General features: G+C 46.8%; 1 protein-coding gene across 1 annotated transcript; it reads right to left on the bottom strand.

Annotated features, from left to right (window-relative positions):
- Positions 1–27217, bottom strand: LOC134936117 (tumor necrosis factor ligand superfamily member 6-like). The gene is made up of 4 exons (XM_063931026.1): positions 26948–27217; positions 7491–7533; positions 3606–3638; positions 1–2060 (listed from the first exon to the last, which is right to left on the bottom strand). Exons 1-4 carry the CDS (start codon positions 27167–27169, stop codon positions 1651–1653), a joined length of 708 nt encoding a protein of 235 aa, XP_063787096.1. The 5' UTR covers positions 27170–27217; the 3' UTR covers positions 1–1650.
- Positions 27218–27959: the final 742 nt, after the last annotated feature.

Genomic DNA, 27959 nt, shown 5'->3' with positions numbered 1-27959 from the left:
CAGTTATTTACTTATTACCAGTTCTTTATATAGTGCGCACACATTCAGCAGCGCTTTACATATATTACCGTATCTGGCCATTCACATCGGTCCCTGCCCCAGTGGAGCTTACAATCTATATTACACATATACGCATACTCATACACATTAGGATTAATTAACCTTCCAGTATATTTTTGGATTATGGGAGGAAACTGGAGTACCTGGAGGAAACCTACGCAAGCACGGGGAGAATATACAAACTCCACACAGTGGTGGGAATCAAACTCATGACCTCAGTGCTGTGAGGCAACAAAGCTAACCATTACACCGTCCGTGCTGTCCCAGTTGTTTTTTGTAAAGGCGTCAACCACGGTAACATGGTTTCCCCAGGGTCACATAAGGGTCCTCAGTTCGCATTTGGCGAGCCACGGACTTTACGACTAAGCCGCGTCATGCATCTCATCACATTTTTTTAATTACAATGCACGGGTAGCCTGGACACTGGCGCTGACAGTGCGCCGCCGCTGTGTGCTGCCTGGAGGCTAACCTGAGAAAAAATGTGAAGCTACATTGCGCCATGTATTACTGTACTCAGTCTGCGACTTTATACTAATTCCTCTGTCACAAAAAGTACTAATCCATAGCACCCAGTACACTTTGGGCCTAATTCAGGTGTGGTTGGAGGAACACTCCATGCTGTTACTTACATGGAAGGAGCAGCGACCGCACTAATATGGTAATGCAGCAGGGGGCGCCACACATGCTGCTACATTACTGATCCGAACTGCATCCTGGGACACAGAAACGGCTCATCTGCGACTCATCAGATGGCCGCATGACCCATTGGGATAGCCACCACAGCAACACAAAGAGGCCAGGAAATCTCCATCCCTGGACGTAGATTCTGGCCTCGTCCCTCCCCCGCAATGGTGGTGGTGACACGCCTCCATTTTGAGGAACAGAGGCCAGCGACGCCTCCAAATGGCATCAAACTGTCAATCACTGTCAGTTTGCTGACGATCCACGTCCGACGTCACGTTGCAGACCCATATTGCACATGATCAGTATGGGTCCAGCACATGCACTAATTACCGAACATCGTTACTTTGCAGCATGCGCCGATACAACAGCCGGACATGAATCAGACACAATAAGCGACTTTGTATGCGGCTACTCTGTAATGTGAATAAAATGCTACATTTAGGGACTGTTGATAAACTAACTGCATCTCATAATAAATAAAGTCCCAATGTCATAAGTTACCTCTAGAACGTAAAAAAAAACACAACATATTTATTATCAACGCTTTGTTATCAAAGAGCATCTTGAATATCCAATTTCTGAAATCTTTTATAAAAAGAGGCAGGGCAAAGACGGGGTACATACCGGCAAAAATATCAGATGGATTTAACAAAACAATGGCCCCAAAAAAGTAAAATTAATTTCATTGCTTCTGTCTAAACATATCCTCCAATGACGCAGAGCAGACTCGCCGAACGATGGAAGATGCAAGGTCTTGCTCGCTTGAGGAAATCTGATTTTAAAGTTTAAGTAAAAATTTTTTTTTGTTTTTTAGTCTCATCAAGAGGACATTTTACTTTACGGGTGAGTAACTCTTTTCCATGTTTTGTGACCCAGTTGCTGGAGAAAGCAATTCTTTTGAGTTCTCTAAAGCCCAAAAAGTCCAAAGAAGGTCACAGTGTCCCTATCGACGCGTATGAGATTTTTGTGAGACATCCTGACATAGACTTCATCTCCTTTTTCCAACATGAAAGCGGCCCCGATAAAGCTGCTTCCCTTCCATAAGGGAGACCCCTCAGTGTCACAGAACCTTCTCCTGTCCTCCATCAGTGGTTTGTCAGTACTTCTCGTGTACACCCCATGAATAAATGTTGAAGTGTCAGAGGTTTGGGGGCAATTTGATAAGCCCAGTTGCAGCTTGGAGTACACAAAATATAGTCCACTCGTCTTGCAGAGAAGTGACCCGTTGCTGTATCCTACGTCATGGAGGAAAGCCAGACCTCTGGTGGGCTCCCACTGTAGAGGAACGCTGGAAGAGTAGTCTGCAACTGTTAGACCTGGAAAGAGATATAATGATAGGGGAATATGCATCAATAATTACTATAGCTTACTAAGGGAAAGTTATACCAAAGAACAACAACTTAAAAATGTTAGCTTTACTAGACCTTTACTAGTCTTTTAGAATTGACTGTCATTGTAAGTTCTGTTGTTTTAGTTACAGAGTCTTATGTTAAATAGGTATAACATTTCTATTTCATGATCAGAATTAAAGAAATTAATATATTACCAAACAATATTTAGGTGTCAAAGAAGTATTTACCCTTATCAACCAATAAGACACCTCGTAACATTGTCTAACATGCACTTGGCATGAAAGCTAACTGCCAATTGGTTTCTTGGGTTTGGTGGAACTTATGTAGCTGAGATGCACTCTTATTGAATGTGTCATACTGACCTTAGTCTACAGCCCAATATTTTAAATGTAATAAAACATGATAAACCCAAAAAATACCCCCAGTCCTCCCAGCCAAGCTCATATCCAGCTAGTATTTTGGGGATCAAATATCTAAACTATTTTGAATGCCTAATCCACTAGTAACTAGAGACGTGCTGTTTGGTTCTCTAGGAATCCAAATCCACACAAATTTTGTAGATCCGACCCAAAACCCGGTATGGATCTCCCAAGAAGATCTGCTCTGAACCGAATGCTGGTTCAGATCTTCCCACAGTTCGGAATTCAGATTTTAAATTGAATTTCAGGTTTTGAATTGCAAAAATTTTCATGATATGAGCAGAATTACTGATTTTTATCAGTGATTATCGCTTTTTTTTTACCAATTTTAAAACCAAACCGAAATCCGAATCTAACCCAAAACACTTGAGGGTGGTTTTGCAAAACCAAAACACAAGGATGAAATTAGAATTACAACCAAAATACGGGGGTCCGCACGCATCTCTACTAGTAACATCATTGGGTGAGATTATCGCACCCTCTTTTTTACTGCTACTATTTAGCATTTACTACTGACAGCTAAATGCCTCAGTGCCTTCACTCTGGTGTTGTCTAGGGAGTTATATGTGATGTTAGTTTAGCTTTTCTTGGGAGGATACAGGCAGATTTACCCATTTTTCCCTTTTCATTGCCGGCAGCAATTTTGACGGTAATCCCATTTTTGCAAATTTGTAATTGAATAGGTGACTTGTGGGAGCGTGCATACCCACAAAAAGTCAGTTCTTGCTGCAGAAAAGGCTGTGAAGTTTGCAAAAACTGCAATCGCTGTAAATTACCTCAATTTTGCATTTAATTGAAATTGGCCAACTGACTGCTAGTCATAACACTGCCAATTAATCTGGAATTACCCCTGAATAAAAATAAAAAAAAGTTTAAAAACATAATAAAAATAGTGGGTGCAATGGTGTTGTTGGCTGGATTAGGGAGGGTCCCTAATTTTTGGTCAACCAGAATAATGAATAGTCATGAACATGTGTGATAACTTAAAACAGCCCTTTGTTTTTTCTAACCCACCAATATTACGACCATCCCATCATCACTGCTACTTTTTAAAACCAACTTAAACACTTTATCTATTCCGCATACATACCCGTAACATGAGCAGAGGGAATGGGGCGACCATCTGGAAAATAAAGAAATAAATGGTTGGTATTTACAAATAATTTGGAAACTGCTGAGCTGATTATTTATGCATAATAAAAGAAACATATTGATTTGGCGCGGACGTGCAGTCATGGTAGACAAGGGAGGCAGACCCCACGCTGTCATACACCCTGTCAAACTTTATATAAAGATGAATAGAATAATACACAGAAGATATTTATAACATAAACATCTTCCTTGTTTAGTGTAATCCTTTTTATAGCTAACACTCAGCAGCTGTGTGGGGATCCATGGACCTGCAGGGAGACAAGAGATGTGGCCTCTGTGCTACAGTCAGACACTTCTGTGCAGAGCTGGGGGTAGGGCCACGCCACAGGCAGTAACACTGCACAGAAAGGGGGCAAATAGAAGCATGCCTCTGAGTGTGGGGCCGGGCCTTGTGCACTGATGGACACTTGTGTCATGTGACCAGGAAGTGCAATGTAGTTAGAGCTCAGTCAGCAGCAGCAAGAGAAGACACTGGGATGCAGGTAGGAGACTCAGTGGACACTGTAGCTTTGTGTAGTGAGGGGAGAGTTACAGTGAGTATTCACACCCATCCCCATGTGTGCCTCCCCAGCCATTCACCTCACCACATATCACTGTTATCTGCTACAGCTCCAACAGTATGCAAACTAACATCTGTATGAAATTTATCTCCAAAGTAGGAATGTACACCCACAGCTGCCTCTATACCAGGCTGGAAATTCAGGGAAAAAAATCAACCAAGCCTCTCACTCATCCGAGCTACACAAGGACCATTCAGGCTGAGGCCATTGTGGATTTGGTCACTCCGCTTAGCTGTTGGCAGTTATGCCTTCTATTAAAAGAACTCTATACAATATATGTGGGGGAATTAAATTAAGGGTGGGAAATGTAAAAAAAAAACTTTTAGTACAGGGTTTTCCCCATAACCTCAGGGTTTTGCTATTCAATTGCCACAATGACAATGTGTTATGCTAACACTCAGTTCTGTAGGTTTATAGGCAGTGCCTTGGGACGCTCACGCAATTACCCACTGCACAGCAGTCTTTTAGCCTCCTGCAAGCTAGACTTCACCTATAGCAACCATCTTTCCAGGGTGGAATAAGTCCTCCTCATACTCAGATGCCCCCAGGACTTCAGTATGGACAAGGCGATTATCGGAGGCTGGGCAGGGGTAAATGCAGTACAGTGAGACGTTCACCAGACACAACCTTACCACAATGCTAAGGCACAGATGGGGGGTATATAGGGACTGCACGTGAGTGTGACAATGCACAGATAAATGAACCCAGATGATCTTGCAAATGCAACAATGCACAGGATTGAATACACATAACACAAATTATTTGTAAATGTAACAATGCACAGGATGTAATAAGCAATTTAATCAAATGTAAATGCAACAATGCACAAGGTGGAGACAATAAAGAAATATAGGCAAAGAAAATGTCTGTGTGGAAATTCCACACCAAAACCTGAATACAAGGCTAGCTAGATCCGATCAGGAAAACAGTCAGACAGGATCTCAGAATCACGGGTGTTCACAGGCTGACAGGTTCTCACCAGAGCAGGAACTATCACCAGTGATTTGGGGAGTGAACTGGAAGTGCATATAAATGCCCTCCAACCAATCAAAACCCCAATTGCAAAATAAGTACTACTGCCCTGCTACACGTAACCTATTTCCTAAGCAACGTGGAAACCCAGTCTGCCTGTGGCGTCCCCATTGCTAGGAGTACAGTTGCTAGGTGCTGGGCGGGGACCAGGACACCTTGTACCCGGCATCTGCCTATTGCTAGGCACCGGGTGGGGACTAGGAGACCTTGCGTCCGGTGTCATTAATTTTAGGAAAAATCACCGGTACTTGCTCTGGTACCTCGGCGGCACCCCCTCTGAGGACCAATTAAGCCATTGGAAGTTTCCAAATAGCTTAACTAGTCTAGAATCTGTGTGACCCCCCCCCCCCCACCTCTATCCCACCCCCGTGTGTGTGTACTCCCCCCCCCCCAGATTTGGCCACTGGCAAACTGCATCTACCGGCAGCCTTTGAGCCTCCAAGCTGCTTCAGAGCCTCCCAGAAGCCCCCTCCCCAGTGTACAAAATGGAGGTGAGACCACTGGAGAGCTCCAGGCAGGTGAGTATTTTTTTTTACATGCATCACTGGATTTTTAGCTTTAAAAGGCCTGCAACATTTTGTTTAAATAACTGGATACCGCGGGTATTGGGAGTGCACATACCTGCAGTAATTCCAAATTGGGCGTGAGGTACGAAAAGGTTTTTAAATCGCTAAACCTCACACCCAATTAAATTTCCGCCCTCCAGTTGTACAGAAAAAAGACAAAATGTATGTGGCTTCAGGGCATCATTATTGTAACACTTAAATGTAACACTAATGTTAACACCTTTTCAAACTGCTTTTGATTTATGTAACACTTAACACCTTAACTTCTACTTCTCAACTTTTGAACACTTCTAGCGCTCAGCTGCTACTTTTTATTAATGTAACACTTACTAATACATAGGGGTAATTCAATTACCGCTATGTTAAGCCCGGTAGTGGTATCAGTCTATTCAATTGTGGCCCCATTTTTTGCAGGTGCGCTGACCCATTTGTGTCCGAAAAACACATATATCAGGTATAAGTTTCAGAATCTATGTGTTTTTGTATTCGTGGACGTGAAAACAAGTTAAATATTGGGGATTTGTAAGAAGAAATCCCAGAGGCTGTCGGCTTATCAGGGGTAATTGAATTAGTCACTGGCGGACAATTAGATGCAGTAATTTACCACAGCTAATTGAATTCCCTTCATAACTGCTACTTCGTAGTGTGCTCCTTTGGGCGGTTGGGTTGTGCTGACCCAGGGGGGTCCCATGCTCTGGACTTGAACCTCAGAAATGTTAGGAACTCTCCTGATAATGTCACCTGGTCATGGTAGATGGCCAAAATGATGGTAAGAAACTCAGTTTTACTCTATGTTAAATTTCAGAGTTTGTTATAATTGTTCTGATTAACAATTATATTAGTACTTATATATTAGAGTGTGCACCTGCATTTTCTCTCTTTTCTGTGTGGCAGTAAAAGTCTCAGCATGGTAGCACCTCTTGCTATGCTTAGAGTCAGGGTGCGCAGTCCAGCCCCCCCCCCCCCCCCCATATAATATAAACAGCTGAACACATTTGTTAATTCATACATACACATACACAATAAGAACATGTATGACTGTTACACATTTCTCCAGCGTCGTCAAATGCCAGTTTCAAGGTTGTAAATGTTGGCAATCTGCTGTGGTTGTGATCTGATGTCAGGATTACTGTATAAAGAATACTCGTTTTTCAAAAGCCAAGACTGAAGAACGAGAAAAAGGACTTTCTACCTTTCAATAAATAAAAACAGTCAATATTCCAATGTGGAGGAAGAGAGATGCAGATGCACACTCTTAGCACTAAGAACACTGATAGTAAAAATAATTTATATAAACCCTCACAATTAACATGGAGTATAATTGAAGTTCTTAGCACACATTTGCGCAAATATGCGGGCACCTATGGACAAGCATTAACTCTACCATGCATTATTTAAACCCATTTTACTTTCTTATAGTTATTAAGTTTATACCATACTTGCCTACTGTCCTGGAATAGCTGAGAGGCTCCGGAAAACGGTGCGACACTCCCAGCCCCCCGGGGAAGTGGGCAAGTCTCCCGCATCCCACCCCCCAGGCCCGCACCCCTTCCCCCCCCTCCTCATCTGCTCACCCCCAGGATGATGACGCGATTTGCGCTAAATCGCATCATAGTAGCCCCCCTACACTTACAATGCCGGTAAGTAGGCAAGTATGGTTTATACCTGGTTTAAGGATCATCTTCTGTTCATGGAAATGTGTGTTAATCTGAAAGAGATAAGATAAGGTTAGTTTGAAAGGATTCCATTGTGACGTACAGTGGCCCTCATTCCGAGTCGTTCGCTCGGTAATTTTCATCGCATCGCAGTGAAATTCCGCTTAGTACGCATGCGCAATATTCGCACTGCGACTGCGCCAAGTAATTTTACAATGAAGATAGTATTTTTACTCACAGCTTTTTCTTCGCTCCGGCGATCGTAGTGTGATTGACAGGAAATGGGTGTTACTGGGCGGAAACAGGGCGTTTTAGGGGCGTGTGGATAAAAACGCTACCGTTTCCGGAAAAAACGCAGGAGTGGCCGGAGAAACGGGGGAGTGTCTGGGCGAACGCTGGGTGTGTTTATGACGTCAAACCAGGAACGACAAGCACTGAACTGATCGCAGATGCCCAGTAAGTCTGAAGCTACTCTGAAACTGCTAAGTAGTTTGTAATCGCAATATTGCGAATACATCGTTCGCAATTTTAAGAAGCTAAGATACAATCCCAGTAGGCGGCGGCTTAGCATGAGCAACTCTGCTAAATTCGCCTTGCGAGCGATCAACTCGGAATGAGGGCCAGTATCTGCTGCTTTGAATCTCATAGTCTCACATTAACAATGTAAAAGCTACATAAACTTGAAAGCAAAAATCACTGAAATACTGTGATACTGTACACTGCAAACCTCTCACATGTACTGTGATACTGTACACTGCAAACCTCTCACATATACTGCAATACTATAGACTGCAAACCTCTCACATATAATGTGATACTGTACACTGCAAACCTCTCACATGTACTGTGATGCTGTACACTGCAAACCTCTCACATATACTGCAATACTATACACTGCAAACCTCTCACATATACTGTGATACTGTACACTGCAAACCTCTCACATGTACTGTGATACTGTACACTGCAAACCTCTCACATATACTGCGATACTGTACACTGCGAACTTCTCACATGTACTGTGATACTGTACACTGCAAACATCTCACATATACTGTGATACTGTACACTGCAAACCTCTCACATATACTGTGATACTGTACACTGCAAACCTCTCACATGTACTGTGATACGGTACACTGCAAACCTCTCACATATACTGTGATACTGTACACTGCAAACATCTCACATGTACTGTGATACTGTACACTGCAAACCTCTCACATATACTGTGATACTGTACACTGCAAACCTCTCACATATACTGAAATACTATACACTGCAAACCTCTCACATATACTGTGATACTGTACACTGCAAACCTCTCACATGTACTGTGATACTGTACACTGCAAACCTCTCACATATACTGCGATACTGTACACTGCAAACTTCTCACATGTACTGTGATACTGTACACTGCAAACATCTCACATATACTGTGATACTGTACACTGCAAACCTCTCACATATACTGTGATACTATACACTGCAAACCTCTCACATATACTGCGATACTGTACACTGCAAACCTCTCACATATACTGTGATACTGTACACTGCAAACCTCTCACATATACTGCAATACTATACACTGCAAACATCTCACATATACTGCAATACTATACACTGCAAACATCTCACATATACTGTGATACTGTACACTGCAAACCTCTCACATGTACTGTGATACTGTACACTGCAAACCTCTCACATATACTGTGATACTGTACACTGCAAACCTCTCACATATACTGCAATACTATACACTGCAAACATCTCACATATACTGTGATACTGTACACTGCAAACCTCTCACATATACTGTGATACTGTACACTGCAAACCTCTCACATATACTGCAATACTATACACTGCAAACATCTCACATATACTGTGATACTGTACACTGCAAACCTCTCACATATACTGTAATACTGTATACAGCAAACCTCTCACATATACTGTGATACTGTACACTGCAAACCTCTCACATATACTGCGATACTGTACACCGCAAACCTCTCACATGTACTGTGATACTGTACACTGCAAACCTCTCACATGTACTGTGATACTGTACATGCAAACCTCACACATATACTGTGATACTGTACACTGCAAACCGCTCACATATACTGTGATACTGTACACTGCAAACCTCTCACATATACTGCAATACTATACACTGAAAACATCTCACATATACTGCTATACTATACACTGCAAACCTCTCACATATACTGTGATACTGTACATGCAAACCTCTCACATGTACTGCGATACTGTACACTGCAAACCTCTCACATATACTGCAATACTGTACACTGCAAAAACCTCTCACATATACTGCAATACTGTACACTGCATACCTCTCACATATACTGCGATACAATACACTGAAAACCTCTCACATATACTGTGATACTATACACTGCAAACCTCTCACATATACTGCGATACTGTACACTGCAAACCTCTCACATGTACTGCGATACTATACACTGAAAACCTCTCACATATACTGTGATACTATACACTGCAAACCTCTCACATATACTGCAATACTGTACACTGCAAACCTCTCACATGTACTGTGATACTGTACACTGCAAACCTCTCACATATACTGTGATACTGTACACTGCAAACCTCTCACATATACTGTGATACTGTACACTGCAAACCTCTCACATATACTGCAATACTATACACTGCAAACCTCTCACATATACTGTAATACTGTACACAGCAAACCTCTCACATATACTCCGATACTGTACACTGCAAACCTCTCACATATACTGCGATACTGTACACTGCAAACCTCTCACATATACTGTGATACTGTACACTTCAAACCTCTCACATATACTGTGATACTGTACACTGCAAACCTCTCACATATACTGTGATACTGTACACATCAAACCTCTCACAGATACTGTGATACTGTACACTGCAAACCTCTCACATATACTGTAATACTGTACACAGCAAACCTCTCACATATACTCCGATACTGTACACTGCAAACCTCTCACATATACTGCGATACTGTACACTGCAAACCTCTCACATATACTGTGATACTGTACACTGCAAACCTCTCACATATACTCCGATACTGTACACTGCAAACCTCTCACATATACTGCGATACTGTACACTGCAAACCTCTCACATATACTGTGATACTGTACACTTCAAACCTCTCACATATACTGTGATACTGTACACTGCAAACATCTCACATGTACTGTGATACTATACACTGCAAACATCTCACATGTACTGTGATACTGTACACTGCAAACCTCTCACATATACTGCGATACTGTACACTGCAAACCTCTCACATATACTGTGATACTGTAGAGTCCAAACCTCTCACATATACTGTACACTGCAAACCTCTTACATATACTGTGATACTGTACACTGCAAACCTCTCACATATACCGTGATACTGTGCACTGCAAATCTCTCACATATACCGTGATACTGTACACTGCAAATCTCTCACACATACCGCAACACTGTACACTGCATACCTCTCACAAATACTGTGATACTGTACACTGTAAATCTGTCACATATACTGTGATACTGTACACTGCATCGGTGCGATAAGTCGCAAACTGCGCATGCGCAATGTTCGCACTGCGCCTGCGCCAAGTAAATTTGGTATTTTACTCACGGCAGTACAAGGTTTCTTCATCGTTCTGGAGATCGGGTGTTTCTGGGCGGAAACTGGGCGTTTTATGGGTGTGTGTGAAAAAACTTTGCCGTTTCTGGGAAAAACGCGGGAGTGTCTGGAGAAACGGAGGAGTGTCTGGGCGAACGCTGGGTGTGTTTGTGACGTCAAACCAGGAACGACAACCACTGAACTGATCGCAGTGGCAGAGTAAGTCTCGAGCTACTCAGAAACTGCTAAGAAAAATCTTTCGCAATATTGCGAAAAACTTTGTTCGCAATTCAGCTAAGCTAAGATACACTCCCAGAGGGCGGCGGCTGAGCGTGTGCACTGCTGCGAAAAGCGGCTAGCGAGCGAACAACTCGGAATGAGGGCCATAATCAGGCTGCTGCTGAAATCTTTCTCCCCCCATGCTTCTCTCCCTCACTCTCTCTGCCCATGCCCTTTCCCCCTGTCTATCTCCCTCCCCATACCTGTCTCTCTCTCCATGCCCCTCTCTAGCATGCCTCCCTCTCTTTCTCTCTCCCTCCCAATGCCCCCTCTCGCACCATGCCCCTTTTTCTCTCCATGCCCTCCTCTCTCTGTATGCCTCTCCCTTTCCATGCCCCACTTCCTCTCCCCATGCCTCCCTCCCTCACTCTGTCCCCCAATGCCCCCTCATTCACCCTCCCTCTCTCCCCCTTCATGTCCCCTCTCTCCCCATGCCCCCCTCTGTTTCTCCCATACCTCCCAACATTTCTTCTGTATAAAGTGGGACACACGCGCGGCGAGCGCGCTCCCGAAAAAGGGACGTGGCCTAAGGAAAAGGGGTGTGGCTATCGGTAGGACCCGCGATCGCGAGCCACACCCCCGTTTTCGTCACTGAGGGGGCATGCCCAGCGCTCTGTGAGCCACTGGCATGCCCCCTCTCCCTCTGACTTCAGTGAATAGACGCTGTGCGCATGCGCACAGCGTCTATTCACCGCTGCTCTGCTAAGCAGGGCAGCGACAGACAGAGCCTCCCAACTGCCCCCCCCCCCCCCCCCACCGCGGGACACTGCGGCCCGCGGGTGGGACAGCGGGACTGTCCTGCGAAAATCCGGACAGTTGGGAGGTATGGTTTCTCCCCATGCCCCCACCCCTCTCTCTCTCTCTCTCTCTCTCTCTCTCTCTCTCTCTCTCTCTCTATATACATAAAGACCGTCCCCCTAAAAATCCTGCATTTTCCCCTGACCTCTTATACTGTGATACTGTACACTGTAAACCTCTCACACATAATACAATACCGTACACCGCAAACCTATCACATATACTGTACATTGCAAAACCTCTTATATACTGTGACTCTGGACAATGCAAACCTCCCACACATACTGTCATACTGGACGCTGAGTCACTACAGGATTACGACTTCATAATGAGAAAAAGCACAGGAAATGGGTGGATGATGTCATACAGGACTTTATAGTTAACAGACAGCAAACTGAAATTTTAAGATTAAAAAATGTATTGCTATTTTAAAAGCATATATTTGCGCAGTAAGGGCCTGTTTCAGAGTTCTATGTAATCCCGATGGTTAACGCACAACTCCGATGTTTACCGATTGGCACATGCACAGTATCTGTACTACACATGTGCCAATCTCTGTCTGTGATCTCGCTCGCAGTGCCCCAAAGCCACAGCAAGATTGACATTGGCATACCATCCGACATTTGATCAGTGGAATGAGGGACAACGTTGTGCGCGCGCCTGAAAATGGGTGTGGCCTATGTAAAGGGACTCTGGCTTCACGGGAGGACCCACGATCACGAGACCTGCCCCTTGTTTTTGTCACTGAGGGGATATGCCCAGCGCTCTCTGAGCCGCTGGCATGCCCTCTCTCCCTCTGTGTCCTGTGAATAGACGCTGTGCGCATGTGCACAGCATCTATTCACCGCTGCTGTGCTAAGCACTGTAGAGCTAATCTGGAATGTCCTAAGGATGCTAATGGTGAAGAACTACTTCCTCCTAATCCTTGTCATGACCACAAAGCTGCCCTATTGTTTTACCGACGTTCTGAGCTGTCAGTTACTTCCTCTTCCTCGTGGCTCTGCCTCCTCATCTGACATTATAACTTCACATTTTTCACTCACAGCAAGGCCACCTCTGAGCGGATGATGGCAGTGCTGAAGAATATCAAATCTAGGCCCAGATTAATCAAGCCTTGGAGAGTGATAATTGCACAGTGATAAAGCACCAACCAATCAGCTCCTAGCTGTCATTTTTTCAAAAGCAGCCTGTAACATGACAGACATGAGCTGATTGGCTGGTACTTTATCACCTTTCAATTTATCACTCTCCAAGGCTTGATAAATCTGGGCCCTCTTCTACTGCAGGTAATGTTGGGGAATGCACACTGGAAGCTGTCAGAGTAGCAGCCTGTAGTAGCAGTGCTGAATGATAATGCAGGAAATGTGGAGAACAGGATGATTCAGTTATAACACGCTGGAACACGTGTCTGCAATAGCAACTGCACATCCTGGACAGTCAGCAGCAGTGAGCACAGGTGACATGAAGGGGGTCATTCCGAGTTGATTGCACACTGCTGATTTTCGCAGCGCAGCGATCAGGTTACTACTGCGCATGCGTATGCACAGCAATACGCACGCGCGTCGTACGGGTACAAACAGCATCGTTGCTGGGCAATGCTTCTAGTGACGAATCCATTCGTCCCGCTCGGCTGCACATGCATACGCACACTTGCAAAGCGAAAATACACTCCCCCGTGGGCGGCGACTATGCGTTTGCACGGCTGCAAAAAGTAGCTAGCGAACGATCAACTCTGAATGAGGGCCGAAGTGAGGAGACTGCATGTAGGAGGCTTAGAAGCAGACTGGTAATGACTGAAGTGCTGATTGAAGTAATAGAGAAGTATTGCAGATTGTAGTTGGTAATTCTGGTTGTAAGTCAGGACCTAATTCAGACCTGATCACAACAGCAAACATTTTCTCTAATGGGCAAAACTATGGGCCTAATTCAGATCTGTTCGCTCGCTAGCTAATTTTTGCAGCGCTGCGAACAGATAGACGCCACCTATAGGCAGCCGCCCTGTACAAAAACAGCTTGTGCAGTTTCTGAGGAGCTCTGACCTTACTCAGCTGCTGCGATCACTTCAGCCTATTCGAGCCCGGAATTGACGTCAGACACCCGCCCTGCAAACACCTCGACACGCCTACGTTTTTCCATACGCATGCACAGTAGTTACCTGATCGCTGCACAGTGAAAAACAGTAGCGAGCGAAAAGATCTGAATTAGGCCCCATGTGCGCTGCAGGTGGGGCAGATGTAACATGTGCAGAGAGAGTTAGATTTGGGTGGGGTGTGTTCAAACTGAAATCTAAATTGCAGTGTAAAAATAAAGCTGTCTAACGTTTGTGGGCTACATGCAAAAGCAGCCTGCTCAGAAACAATATAACCCACCCAAATCTAAATCTCTCTGCACATGTTACATCTGCCCCACATGCAGTGCAGCATGATTTTGACCAGTTGTGTGCTTTTTTACTTTGCTAACAAACCTGAATCAGGCCCCTGTATTGGAAGTGCTGGATATATTGCAGGAAGCAGACAGCACACTGGTTATGGGAAATTGCTGATGGCAGCTAGGAGATAGCAATGCGAGAATTGCTCTGGTTTGCAGAGTGGAGATGTACAGCAATGGCCAAAAGTTTTGAGAATGACACAGGTATTAGTTTTCACAAAGTTTGTTGCCTCAGTTTTTATGATAGCAATTTACACATATTCCAGAATGTCATGAAGAGTAATCAGATGAATTGCAATTAATTGCATAGCCCCTCTTTGCCAGGACAATGAACATAGGGGCTAATTCAGGCTGGATCGCAGTGTGCCATCCAACTGGAATTTTTCCTGAAAAGATGCGGGCACATGTGCAGAGCCCGTCCTGCGCCCGCATTTTCTGTGGGGGCACAGAAAATCAGGCAGAGGCGGTCGCAGGTCAGGAGGGGGGGCGGCAACGCTCCTTTTCCAGGGAGGAGACGGAGCGCTGCGGGGACGGGGTGATGTGAATGGTGGACGGCGCTGCGCGAACGGGGGCGTGATCATGGCGGCTGCGTGACATCACACGCAGCCGCTGCGATGGGTAAGATGGCGCCAGGACTCCTGCCTGCAGGAGCCATCCTTAGTTTCTGCTGACAAGTAGAAATTGCGAAGCGAACGCAATTTCTCTGACGTCCTAGTGGATGCTGGGAACTCCGTAAGGACCATGGGGAATAGACGGGCTCCGCAGGAGACTGGGCACTCTAAAAGAAAGATTAGGTACTATCTGGTGTGCACTGGCTCCTCCTCCTATGCCCCTCCTCCAGACCTCAGTTAGAATCTGTGCCCGGCCAGAGCTGGGTGCTCCTAGTGGGCTCTCCTGAGCTTGCTAGAAAGAAAGTATTTGTTAGGTTTTTTATTTTCAGTGAGATCTGCTGGCAACAGACTCACTGCTACGTGGGACTGAGGGGAGAGAAGCAAACCTACCTGCGTGCAGCTAGCTTGTGCTTCTTAGGCTACTGGACACCATTAGCTCCAGAGGGTTCGAACACAGGGCCTGACCTCGATCGTCCGTTCCCGGAGCCGCGCCACCGTCCCCCTTGCAGAGCAAGAAGACAGAAGAAGGAGATAAAATCGGCGGCAGAAGACTCCGGTCTTCATTAAGGTAGCGCACAGCACTGCAGCTGTGCGCCATTGCTCCCACTGCACACCACACACTCCGGTCACTGTAGGGTGCAGGGCGCTGGTGGGGGGGTGCCCTGGGCAGCAATAAGTATACCTTTTGGCAATATATACACATAATACAGTCTGGAAAACTGTACATGTGTAAACCCCCCGCCATTTTTAGTCAGAAACAGGACAGAAGCCCGCCGCTGAGGGGGCGGGGCCTTCTTCCTCAGCACACCAGCGCCATTTTCTCTTCACAGCTCCGCTGGAAGGAAGCTCCCCAGGCTCTCCCCGGCAGTATCCTGGTACACAAAGGGTTAAAAGAGAGGGGGGGGGGCACATAAATTTAGGCGCAAAATTTGTATATACAGCAGCAACTGGGTAAAGACTGAGTTGTAGTGTAATCCCTGGGTTATATAGCGCTGTGGTGTGTGCTGGCATACTCTCTCTCTGTCTCTCCAAAGGGCCTTGTGGGGGAACTGTCCTCAAATAGAGCATCCCCTGTGTGTGTGGTGTGTCGGTACGCGTGTGTCGACATGTCTGAGGTAAAAGGCTCCTCTAAGAAGGTGATAGAGCGGATATGTGTGTGAGAGGGTGTCTCCGTCGACAATGCCGACACCTGTTTGGATATGTGTAAGTGCTAAGGTGAATTTATTGCACAAAAGGTTAGGGAACAGACAGGAAATCTACCCATGTCTGTCCCTATGTCACAGAGACCTTCAGAGTCTCTCAATGCTCACTATCCATAATAACAAACACTGGTATCGACATGGAGTTTAACTCCACTGTCGACTACGATAATGCAAAGTTACAGCCAAGATGGCTATAAGGTATTCAATATATGATTATTGAAATAATAGATGATTTGCATATCACTGATGACTCATCTGTCCCTGACACGAGAGTACACATGTTTAAGGGGAAGAATGCTGAGGTAAATTTCCCTCCTCTCATGAGGAAAAAGAGCGGAAATCTCCAGACAAGAGACGGCAGCTTCCCACAAGAGAATTTTCAGGCTGTATCCTTTCCCCACTAGGGCCAGGATATGTTGAGAATCTTCCCCTGGGGTGTCCTGTTTGCACAGATGGTAGCACTTGCTATTCTCAGGGATCCTGCAGATAGCGTGCACATTCTAGTATACTACCCAGACCGGCGATTGTGTCGGCATGGGTTTATAGCACTGTGGCAGCGTGGACAGGTACCTTATCAGCAGAGATGAGACCCTAGTATGCAATATAAATATATTAAAGATGCGGTCTTAAGTGATAGATATATAGTTATAAAGCATGCCCAAAGAGACATGAGTATACTGGGTCCTAGAGTCAAAGCTATGTCGATCTCTGCTTGACGTGTCCTGTAGAATATGCATTGGACAGATGATGCCGACTTAAGAGGCATATGGAAGGCTGAGGATTGTGTGGAGAAGGGTTCTCGGGCCTGGTCTCCACAGCTATAGCTGGTAATTCTGCTAGTTTGCCTTATATTCCTGCACAGCCTAAGAAAGCACGACATTATTAAATGCAGCCTTTCGTATAAAGAAGCAAGAAAGTCTGAGGGGCGTCCTTTCTTGTCAGAGCCGGGCAGCTAGTTCCCAGGAACAGAAGTCCTCCCCGGCCCCTACAAAAATCCACCAATGTCGCTGGGGCTCCACAGGCGGAGCTAGGCCCGGTGGGGACACGCCTTCGTATGTTCAGCCACAAGTGGGTTCACTCCCTGTTCGATCACTGGGCAATAGATATTGTGTCTCAGGGATACAAGCTGGACTGTGAGAAGATGCCCCCTCACCGACGGCCCTGCGGGCTTCCCCCCAAGAGAGGGAGCCAGTGTTATCTGCAATTCACAAACTGTATCTTTAACAGGTGGTGGTCAAGGGTCCCCTCCTTCAACAAGAGGGTGTTATTATTAGACCATGTTGTAATCCCGAAACCAGACGGTTCGGTCAGACCCATATTGAATTAAAAATCCCTGAACATATACCTGAGAAGGTTCAAGTTCAAGATGGAATCGCTAAGAGCGGTCAGTGCAAGCCTAAAAAGGGGGAGACTTTATTGTGAATCGGGACATAAGGGATGCATACCTTCAGGTCCCCATTTATCCACCTCATTAGGCGTACCTCAGAATTGCGGTACGGGATTGTCATTACCAATTTCAGATGTTGCCGTTTGGTCTCTCCACGGCCCCGAGAATATTCACCATGGTAATGGCGGATATGATTGTGCTCCTGCGGAAGCAAGGTGTCACTATTATCACGTACTTGGACGATCTCCTCATAAAAGCGAGATCAAGAGAGCAGTTGCTGAACAGCGTATCACTTTCTCTGGAAGTGTAACAGCAACACGGCTGGATTCTATATATTCCAAAGTCGCAGTTGGTTCCTACAGCTCATCTGCCTCTCCTAGGCACGATCCTAGACACAGACCAGAAAAGGGTTATCTCCCGATAGAGAGAGCTCAGGAGCTCATGACACTGGTCAGGAATCTATTAAAACCAAAACAGGTGTCAGTGCATCACTGCACTCGAGTCCTGGGAAGGATGGTGGCATCATACGAGGCCATCCCCTTAGGCAGGTTCCATGCGAGGACCTTCCAATGGGACTTACTGGACAAGAGGTCCGGATCACCTCTTCAGATGCATCGGTTAATCACCCTATCCCCCAGGCCCAGGGTGTCTCTCCTGTGGTGGCTGCAGAGTGCTCACCTTCTCGAGGGCCGCAGATTCGGCATTCAGGACTGGATCCTGGTGACCACGGATGCAAGCCTCCGAGGGTGGGGGGCAGTTACACAGGGAAGAAATTTCCAAGGATTGTGGTCAAGTCAACTGACTTGCCTTCACATCAATATCCTGGAACTAAGGGCCATATACAACGCCCTAAGTCAAGCGGAGATCCTGCTTCGCGACCAACCGGTTCTGATCCAGTCAGACCGCAGGGGTTCATATAACCGCCAAGGCGGCACAAGGAGCAGGGTGGCGAGGGTAGAAGCCACCAGAATTCTTCGCTGGGCGGAGAATCAAGTAAGCGCACTGTCAGCAGTGTTCGTTCCGGGAGTGGACATCTGGGAAGCAGACTTCCTCAGCAGGCACGACCTCCACCCGGGAAAGTGGGGACTTCATCAGGAAGTCTTCACGCAGTTTGCAAATTGATGGGAACTGCCTAAGGTGGACTAGAAGGCGTCCCACCTCAATAAAAAGCTAAAAAAGGTTTTACGCCGGGTCAAGGGACCCTCAGGTGATAGCTGTGGTCGCACTAGTAACACCGTGGGTGTTCCAGTCGGTCTCTGTATTCCCTCCTCTTCCTCTCATACCCAAGGGCTGAGAATTGTAATAAAAGGAGGAGTGAAAACAATATTCTTTGCTCCGAATTAGCCAAGAAGGACTCGGTACCCGGAGCTGCAGGAAATGCTCTCAGAGGACTCAGGGCTTCTGCCTCCCAGACAGGACATGTTGCAACAGGGGCCATGTCTGTTCCAAAATTTACCGCGGCTGCATTTGACGGCATGGCGGTTGAACGCCGGATCCTAGCGGAAAAGGGCATTCCGGATGAGGTTATTCAAGACTTTTTCACTGTATATGGCGAAAATAGGTTGCTTGGTGTGAGGCCGGGAAGGCCCTACAGAGGAATTCCAGCGGGGTCCATTCCTGCACTTCCTACAGTCAGGAGTGACTATGGGCCTAAAATTAGGATCCATAAAGGTCAAGATTTCGGCCCTATACATTTTCTCTAAAAATGAACTGGCTTCACTGCCTGAAGTTCAGACGTTGTTCTGGGGGTGCTGCATATTCAGCCTCCTTTTGTGCCACCGGTGGCACCTTGGGATCTTAACGTTGTGTTGGATTTCCTTAAATCCCACTGGTTTGAGCCACTTAAGACCATGGAGCTAAAATATCTCACGTGGAAAGTGGTCATGCTATTGGCCTTAGCTTCGGCTAGGCGTGTGTCAGTATTGGCGGTTTTGTCATGTAAAAACCCTTATCTGATCTTCCATATGGACAGGGCAGAATTGAGGACTCGTCCCCAATTTCTTCCTAGGGTGGTATCATCGTTTCATTTGAACCAGTCTATTATGGTGCCTGCGGCTACTAGGGACTTGGAGGATTCCAAGTTGCTGGACGTAGTCCGGGCTTTGAAAATGTATGTTTCCAGAAAGGCAGGAGTCAGAAAGTCTGACTCGCTGTTTATTCTGTATGCAGCCAACAAGGTTGGCGCTCCTGCTTCGAAGCAGACTATTGTTCGCTGGATCTATAGCACAATTCAGCTGGTTCACTCTGCGGCTGGATTGCCGCATCCAAAATGGTGAAAGCCCATTCCACAAGGAAGGTGGGCTCTTCTTGGGCGGCTGCCCGAGGGGTCTCGGCTTTACAGCTTTGCCGAGCTGCTACTTGGTCGGGGTCAAACACATTTGCTAAGTTCTACAAGTTTGATACCCTGGCTGAGGAGGACCTTGAGTTTGCTCATTCGGTGCTGCAGAGTCATCCGCACTCTCCCGCCCGTTTGGGAGCTTTGGTATAATCCCCATGGTCCTTACGGAGTTCCCAGCATCCACTAGGACGTCAGAGAAAATAAGAATTTACTCACCGGTAATTCTATTTCTCGTAGTCCGTAGTGGATGCTGGGCGCCCGTCCCAAGTGCGGATTGTCTGCAATACTTGTATATAGTTATTGCCTAACTAAAGGGTTATTGTTATGAGCCATCTGTTACTGAGGCTCAGTTATTGTTCATACTGTTAACTGGGTATAGTATCACGAGTTGTACGGTGTGATTGGTGTGGCTGGTATGAGTCTTACCCTGGATTCCAAACCCTTTCCTTGTTGTGTCAGCTCTTCCGGGCACAGTTTCCTTAACTGAGGTCTGGAGGAGGGGCATAGAGGGAGGAGCCAGTGCACACCAGATAGTACCTAATCTTTCTTTTAGAGTGCCCAGTCTCCTGCGGAGCCCGTCTATTCCCCATGGTCCTTACGGAGTTCCCAGCATCCACTACGGACTACGAGAAATAGAATTACCGGTGAGTAAATTCTTATTTTCTGCTTGTTGAAGGTGGGGAGGCGCTGGTCAGCATGCTCGGCGGCCTTGCCCAGCGATGGGCGTCTCCCAGCATGCGACCAAAAGGATAGCAAATTCTGCTGATTAACAGCATCTGCTATCCTTACTAAATTAGCCCCATAATCCCCAAAACAACATTTCCACTGCATTTCAGCCTGCCACAAAAGGACCAGCTGACATCATGTCAGTGATTCTCTCATTAACACAGGTGACAGTGTTAATGAGGACAAGGCTGGAGATCACTCTGTCATGCTGATTGAGGGCCTAATTCAGACCTGATCGCAACAGCAACATTTTTCTCTAATGGGCAAAACCATGTGCACTGCAGGTGGGGCAGATATAACATGTGCAGAGAGAGTTAGATTTGGGTGGGGTGTGTTCAAACTGAAATATAAATTGCAGTATAACACTAAAGCAGACAGTATTTACCCTGCACAGAAACAAAATAACCCTCTAAAATCTAACTCTCTCTGCAAATGTTATATCTGCCACACCTGCAGTGCACATGGTTTTGCCCATTAGAGAAAGATTTTGCTTTTGCAATCAGGTCTAAATTAGGCCCTCAGTTAGAATAACAGACTGGAAGCTTTTAAAGGAAGGTGGTGCTTGAAATCATTGTTCTTCCTCTGTTAACCATGGTTACCTGCAAGGAAACAGGTGCAGTCATCATACCTTTAAAAGGGCTTCACAGGCAAGGATATTGCTGCTAGTAAGATTGCACCTAGTTTTCACAAAGTTTGTTGCCTCAGTTTTTATTGCACCTAAATCAACCATTTATCAGATCGTCAAGTACTTCAAGGAGAGAGGTTCAATAGTTGTGAAGAAGGCTTCAGGCCATCCAAGAACATCCAGCAAGCGCCAGGACCATCTCCTAAAGTTATTTCAGCTGGGGGATCGGGGCAGCACCAGTGCAGAGCTTGCTCAGGAATGGCAGCAGGCAGATGTGAGAGCATCTGCATGCACAGTGATGGGAAGACTTTTGGAGCATGGCCTGGTATCAAGAAAGACAGCAATGAAGCCACTTCTCTCCAGGAAAAACACAAGGGACAGATGGATATTCTGCAAAAGGTACTTGGATTGGACAGCTGAGGACTGGGGTAAAGTCATTTTCTCTGTTGAATCCCCTTTCACATTGTTTGGGGCAGCTGGAAAAATGCTTGTCTGGAGAAGGAAAAGTGAGCGCTACCATCAGTCCTGTGTCTTGCCAACAGTAAAGCATCCTGAGATCATTCATGTGTGGGGTTGCTTCTCAGACAATGGAGAAGGCTCCCTCACAATTTTGCCTAAGAACATAGCCTTGAATTAAGAATGGTACCAAAACATCCTCCATGAGCAACGTCTCCCAACCATCCAAGAACAGTTTGGTGACAAACAATGCCTTTTCCAGTATGATGGAGCACCTTGCCATAAGGCAAAAGTGATAACTAAGTGGCTCGGGGAACAAAAGATCCACATTTTGGGTCCATGGCCAGGAAACTCCTCAGACCTTAATCCCATTGAGAACTTGTGGTCAATTCTCAAGAGACGGGTGGACAAACAAAAACCCACAAATTCTGACAAACTCCAAGCATTGATTAGGTGAGAATGGGTGGCCATTAGTCAGTATGTGTCCCGGAAGTTGAATGACAGCATGCCAGGGCGAATTGCAGAGGTCTTGAAAAAGAAGGGTGAACACTGCAAATATTGACTCTTTGCATAAACTTAATTTAATTGTCAATAAAAGCCTTTGCCACTTATGAAATTCTTGCACATTTACTTCAATATACCACAGTAACATCTGACAAAAAGTACTAAAAATACTGAAGCAGCAAACTTTGTGAAAACTTTTTAAATTTCATTCTCAAAACTTTTGTCCATGGCTGTACATACTTGCAGATGGAAACTGCCAGAGATTGTAGATTGGAACTTTGGGGGTTATTCAGGGTTGGTAGCAGTTTTTGCTAAAATAGTAACAACTGCTACCGATAAAAGCATGCCGGGGGCTGCCCATCACAGGACAAGGCCGTCCAGCATGTGTAGCATCGTCCACCGCCTGTCAATAACTATGTGATCGTATAATTTCGGGATGTGGTCGAATACTGAAAGCCTGTGCACGCTCAATACGATCGTGGCGCAAGCGCAGATGGACGAAAATCGTCTGTCTGTGATTCTTGCAAAACAGCGTTCACCTCTGAAATTGAATAGCATCCTTTAGGTGCTATCAATTTGGAAACTGCAAGGGATTGGCGTTGTAGATACAGGTGCCAGGAATCTCCTAGGAGACAAGTTGAACTGGCAAAGCACATGTGCCTGGGAATGGTTTATATAGGGTACTCTGCACCAGGATTGGACACTGCAGTCATGTGAAAAATATGTATCTGTGAATGGCTGTAATAGTGTCAGCTGACCTGCAGTGCAACATGGTTTTGCCCATTAGTGTGCTTTTTTAGTTTGGAAACAAACCAGAATAAGGCCCTGAAGCTGCTATTTTCAAAATTAGGCCAATTCACACTTATACTGGATGTAATTTACTCTAGAGTGGCAAGTTACAAATAAATCTTAAACTACATGACTTTAAAACCTTTAATTAGGTGTATTTTCTGTCCTAGGCAACAGATCCCATTACATTCTTGAATTGCCTTGGGGCTGCGTCCTGTACAGATGTAAAGATCCTTAATCTATTTATTTATTTATTTATTTATGCTCTGTCACATTGGTAGCGAGAATGAGTTTTCCAATCAGCTATTATATGCCAGTTTTACTGTCAGGTTGGTGGAGATCTCCTGCAGGGTTAGGTATGAAATGCTGGTGGCAGAGATCTGATGGTCACATGACCGACTGCGGCATCCTGACAGTGGGAATCCCGACACCGGATGGGGGTAAGTATTTTAGCCCTCACCCATCCCCTACCACTAGCGCTCCGGGAGTGTCGGCTACGGCTAACCCTCCAGGAGTGTCGGCTATAGATAATCACCCCCTAATGCCTTACCTTAACCTCTCCCCTAGTGCCTAAACCTAACCCTCCCCCCCCAGGGCCTAACCTCCACCCCGATACTCACCTTTGATGTCCTGGCGTCGGTCTCCTGAGTCTGAGTGTTAGGATTCCAGCGTCAGTGACATGACCACTGGCATCCCACTCGCCGGAATTCCAAACGCATCCCCTCCTGAAGAGGTTCTATTACTTGGGATAGGACGGCTTAGCACCCAAAAAGTCTAAAGCTGCCTTTTAACCCAAAAATTAGAAAAAAACAACACAGGAAGACAATGCTTAGACATGACACGTGTGTAACTAAAGAGCAAAAATCCTATACAGCGAAAAAAATCTATGCAAGTTGTGGGCCTGTATCTCTGAAAGTTCCATAACGTATAGCAACAGCTCAGACGGTGGAGCAAGGACAAATTACTGTGCCGCAATTTTTTTTTTTTTGTCTGTTGGAACGCCATCCACAAATTCATTGGTTCTCACACTTAGGGGTCTATGGGGGTCATTCCGAGTTGATCGTAGCTGTGCTAAATTTACGATCAGGCACTCAGACATGTGGGGGGACGCCCAGCACAGGGCTAGTCCCCTCTGCATGTCAGTGCCCCCCTCCCCCCCCCCCCGCAGAAATGCAAAAGCATTGCACAGCGGCGATGCTTTTGCATCTCAGGAGTTACTCCCAGCCAGCGCAGCCCCTGCGGCTGGCCAGGAGAACCTCTTTGCTGCCCTGGATGGCAGCGGCTGCGTGTGACGTCACGCTGCTGCAGCTGCCCGCCCCCCCAACGGTCCGGCCACGCCTGCGTTGGCCAGACCGTGCCCCCTAAATGGCAGCTTATCGCCGCTGTCCATCCCCCTCACGCCCAGCGACCGCCTCTGCCTCAGAGGCGATCGCTAGGCAAGGACGGCTGGCATGCACCGGTGCACTGTGGTGCCGGCACATGCGCATTTCCACACTGCAGCAAGCGATCGGGTCGGAATGACCCCCAATGTACTAAGTCTTGGAAAGCGATAAAGTAGACAGCGCTGGGTATGTGAGACCGGTGTTCGGGATCCCAGTGGTCAGCATACCGATGCCAGGATTCCAACTGCCAGAATGCCGACAGCGAGGCGAGTGCAGCGAAGCCCCTTGCGGGCTCGTCACAGGTTCTATTCCCACTCCATGGGTGTAGTGGACACCCACGAGTGAGAATAGCACTCTGCCCCGTGACGACATTCTATGCTGACCGCCAGGATTCCAAACGCCGGTCTCGTAACTACATCCACGTAGACGGAGATAAAGTACCATCCAATCAGATCCCAAGTGCCATGTTACAGGCTGTGTTTGAAAAATGTCAGTTAGGAGCAAAATGGCTGGTACTTTATCTCTCTCCAAGTCTTAGTAAATACAGACATCATAAACCCCTCAGTTCTCAGGACCCCAGAGAGTTTGTGTTTTCCAGGTCTCATCACATAATAACAAGTGAAATAATTAGCTGCACCTGTGGATCTTTTAAAATGTGTTAGCGCGTAATGGTGGTTATTCCGACCCGATTGCTCGCTACAGTTTCTCGCAGCGCAGCGATCAGGTCGGAACTGCGCATGCACCGGCGCCGCAGTGCACCGGCGGGTGCCAGCCGTCATTGCCTACCGATCACTTCTGAGGCAGAGGCGGTCGCTGGGTTGGAGGGGGCTAGACGCAGGTGTGGCAGGACAGTTGGGGGGGTGGGCCACGGCGGCTGCGTGACGTCACACGCAGCCGCTGCGGGCCGGGGAGTGACGAGTAGCTCCCGGACAGCACGCTAAAGCTGCGCTGGTTGGGAGCCACTCTTGAAGTGCAAAGGCATCGCCGCTGTGCGATGCCTTTGCACTTCTGCGTGGGGGGGGGGGGGGGCGGACTGACATGCGGGGCGGACCTAGCCCTGTGCTGGGCATCTCCCCGCATGTCAGTGTGAATGATCGTAGCTGTGCTAAATTTAGCACAGCTGCGATCAACTCGGGATAACCCCCAATGTACACACCTGTGCACCTGCTAGGTGTCCTGGAAAATGTGAACTGTTTGGGATTCTGAGGACTGGGTTTATGAACCTATGCACAAACTGACAACACAGCATGTACTGTATGTGAAGGAGGTTTTTACTGGTATATTAATATGTGGCTAATCTCTTAACTCTCTGTAGCAATGGGTAAAACTGATTTCCCTCTCTCCCCCTCTCTTTCTCTCTCCCTCTCTTTCCCTCTCTCTCTCTCTCTTTCCCTGTCCCTCCCTCTGTCTCCCTCTCTCTCACTCCACAACTCCCTCTGCACCCCTCATTCATTCTTTTCCTCTTTCCTCTCCTTCCCTCTCTCTCCCCCTCTCCTTCTCTCTTTCTTTCTTTCTTTCTCTCTTTCTTTCTTTCTTTCTTTCTTTCTTTCTTTCTTTCTTTCTTTCTTTCTTTCTTTCTTTCTTTCTTTCTTTCTTTCTTTCTTTCTTTCTTTCTTTCCCTCTCCCTTTCTCTCCACATCTCTCTCTCTCTCTCTTTCCCTCTCCCTTTCTCTCCACATCTCTCTCTCTCTCTCTGTCTCTCCCCCCCTCCTTCTCTCCATCTCTCTCTCTCTCTCTCTTTCTTTCCCTCTCCCTTTCTCTCCACATCTCTCTCTCTCTCTCTCTGTCTCTCCCCCCCTCCTTCTCTCCATCTCTCTCTCTCTCTCTCTCTCTCTCTCTCTTTCTCTCTTTCCCTCTCCTTCTCTCCATATCTCTATCTCTCTCTCTCTCTCTCTCTCTCTCTTTCCCTCTCCCTTTCTCTCCACATCTCTCTCTCTCTCTTTCTTTCTTTCCCTCTCCTTCTCTCCATATCTCTCTCTCTCTCTCTCTCTCTCTCTCTCTCTCTCTCTCTCTTTCCCTCTCCCTTTCTCTCCACATCTCTCTCTCTCTCTCTCTCTCTCTCTCTCTCTCTCTCTCTCTCTCTCTCTCTCTCTCTCTCTCTCTCCCTCTCTCTCACTCTCTCCTTACTACTTGCAGACCTCCCCTTCTCCTTTTAGTACACGTTCAACAATTCGGATAACAGAGGGACAATCTTAACAGCTTCATCACCAAACACCCGTTGAGTTGCCCCAACACTATAGAAAGAACACACTTACCATTTCCTGAGCGGCATCTAGATTGCTCTGCATCCTCCTTAAGTAGTAGATCTGGGATGCTGCGCCGCACAGTGCCAGTAGAGTAAGTGCCACCAGGACCAGCTGAATCAGCGTCCTGCCCCTGGATGCCCTCTTTCTTATGGGAGGAGGACAGTGGGGAGACTGGTGGTCCTGGGTCTCCACTGTAAACACAGACACTGGGGAACCTCCATACCTGTCCATTGTAAGTGCAGCAGGGGCTTCTGTGCTGGTGCTGCAGTGTCACACATGGTCCTCTGACAGCAGGGGGAGTGGGTGAATGGGAGGGAGGTACATATACTATATATAACGGAACACAGCAGCCACGCACAGTACATGTCACATTATATGTTATCTCTAGTAAGAAAGTATCACTGACCTGGTTTGGGAGTGTTGTGGACTCGGGGCTTCTTCCGATGACCGGGAAGAGGAACCGCCACTGGGTCGTAGTAGAGATGGCCGGATGTAGGTCTTCCTCATGCAGAACTAAGACGGCAGGCGGGAGGCCCAGAGGAATTCTTGTAGGTCTCCTGTAAGACAAGACTTGTAGAAATAATGAAGGCTGGGGTACTGAGATATTGGAGACACTGTGGTATTGAAGGCACTGAGGTACTGGGAGTACAGGGAGTGCTGGGAGACCCTTGGAGGCACGGAGGTGTTTGGAGGCACGGAGGTGCTTGGAGGCACGGAGGTGTTTGGAGACACCGAGGTGTTTGGAGGGACGAGGTGCTTGGAGGCACGAGGTGCTTGGAGACACGGAGGTAACTGGAGGCACGGAGGTGCTTTGAGGCGCGGAGGTGCTTGGAGGCACGGGGTGCTTGGAGGCACGAGGTGCTTGGAGGCACGGAGGTGCTTGGAGGCACGGAGGTAACTGGAGGCACGGAGGTAACTGGAGGCACGGAGGTAACTGGAGGCACGGAGGTGCTTGAGGCGCGGAGGTGCTTGGAGGCACGAGGTGCTTGGAGGCACGAGGTGCTTGGAGGCACGGAGGTGC

Source organism: Pseudophryne corroboree, chromosome 6 (genome assembly GCF_028390025.1).
Source record: "Pseudophryne corroboree isolate aPseCor3 chromosome 6, aPseCor3.hap2, whole genome shotgun sequence".
Classification (NCBI taxonomy): domain Eukaryota; kingdom Metazoa; phylum Chordata; class Amphibia; order Anura; family Myobatrachidae; genus Pseudophryne; species Pseudophryne corroboree.
The sequence above is the reverse complement of the archived record's forward strand: the minus strand, read 5'-3'. Positions and strand labels throughout refer to the sequence as shown.

Bases quoted from the DNA above. Each gene is read 5' to 3' on its own strand.
- LOC134936117 (XM_063931026.1), bottom strand. From the start codon at position 27,169: ATGGACAGGTATGGAGGTTCCCCAGTGTCTGTGTTTACAGTGGAGACC. The intron at 7,534-26,947 runs GTAAGTGTGTTC...TATCTCTTTCAG, and splicing joins TAGATGCCGCTCAGGAAATG to ATTAACACACATTTCCATGA. The intron at 3,639-7,490 runs GTATAAACCATA...TTTATTTTCCAG, and splicing joins GAAGATGATCCTTAAACCAG to ATGGTCGCCCCATTCCCTCT.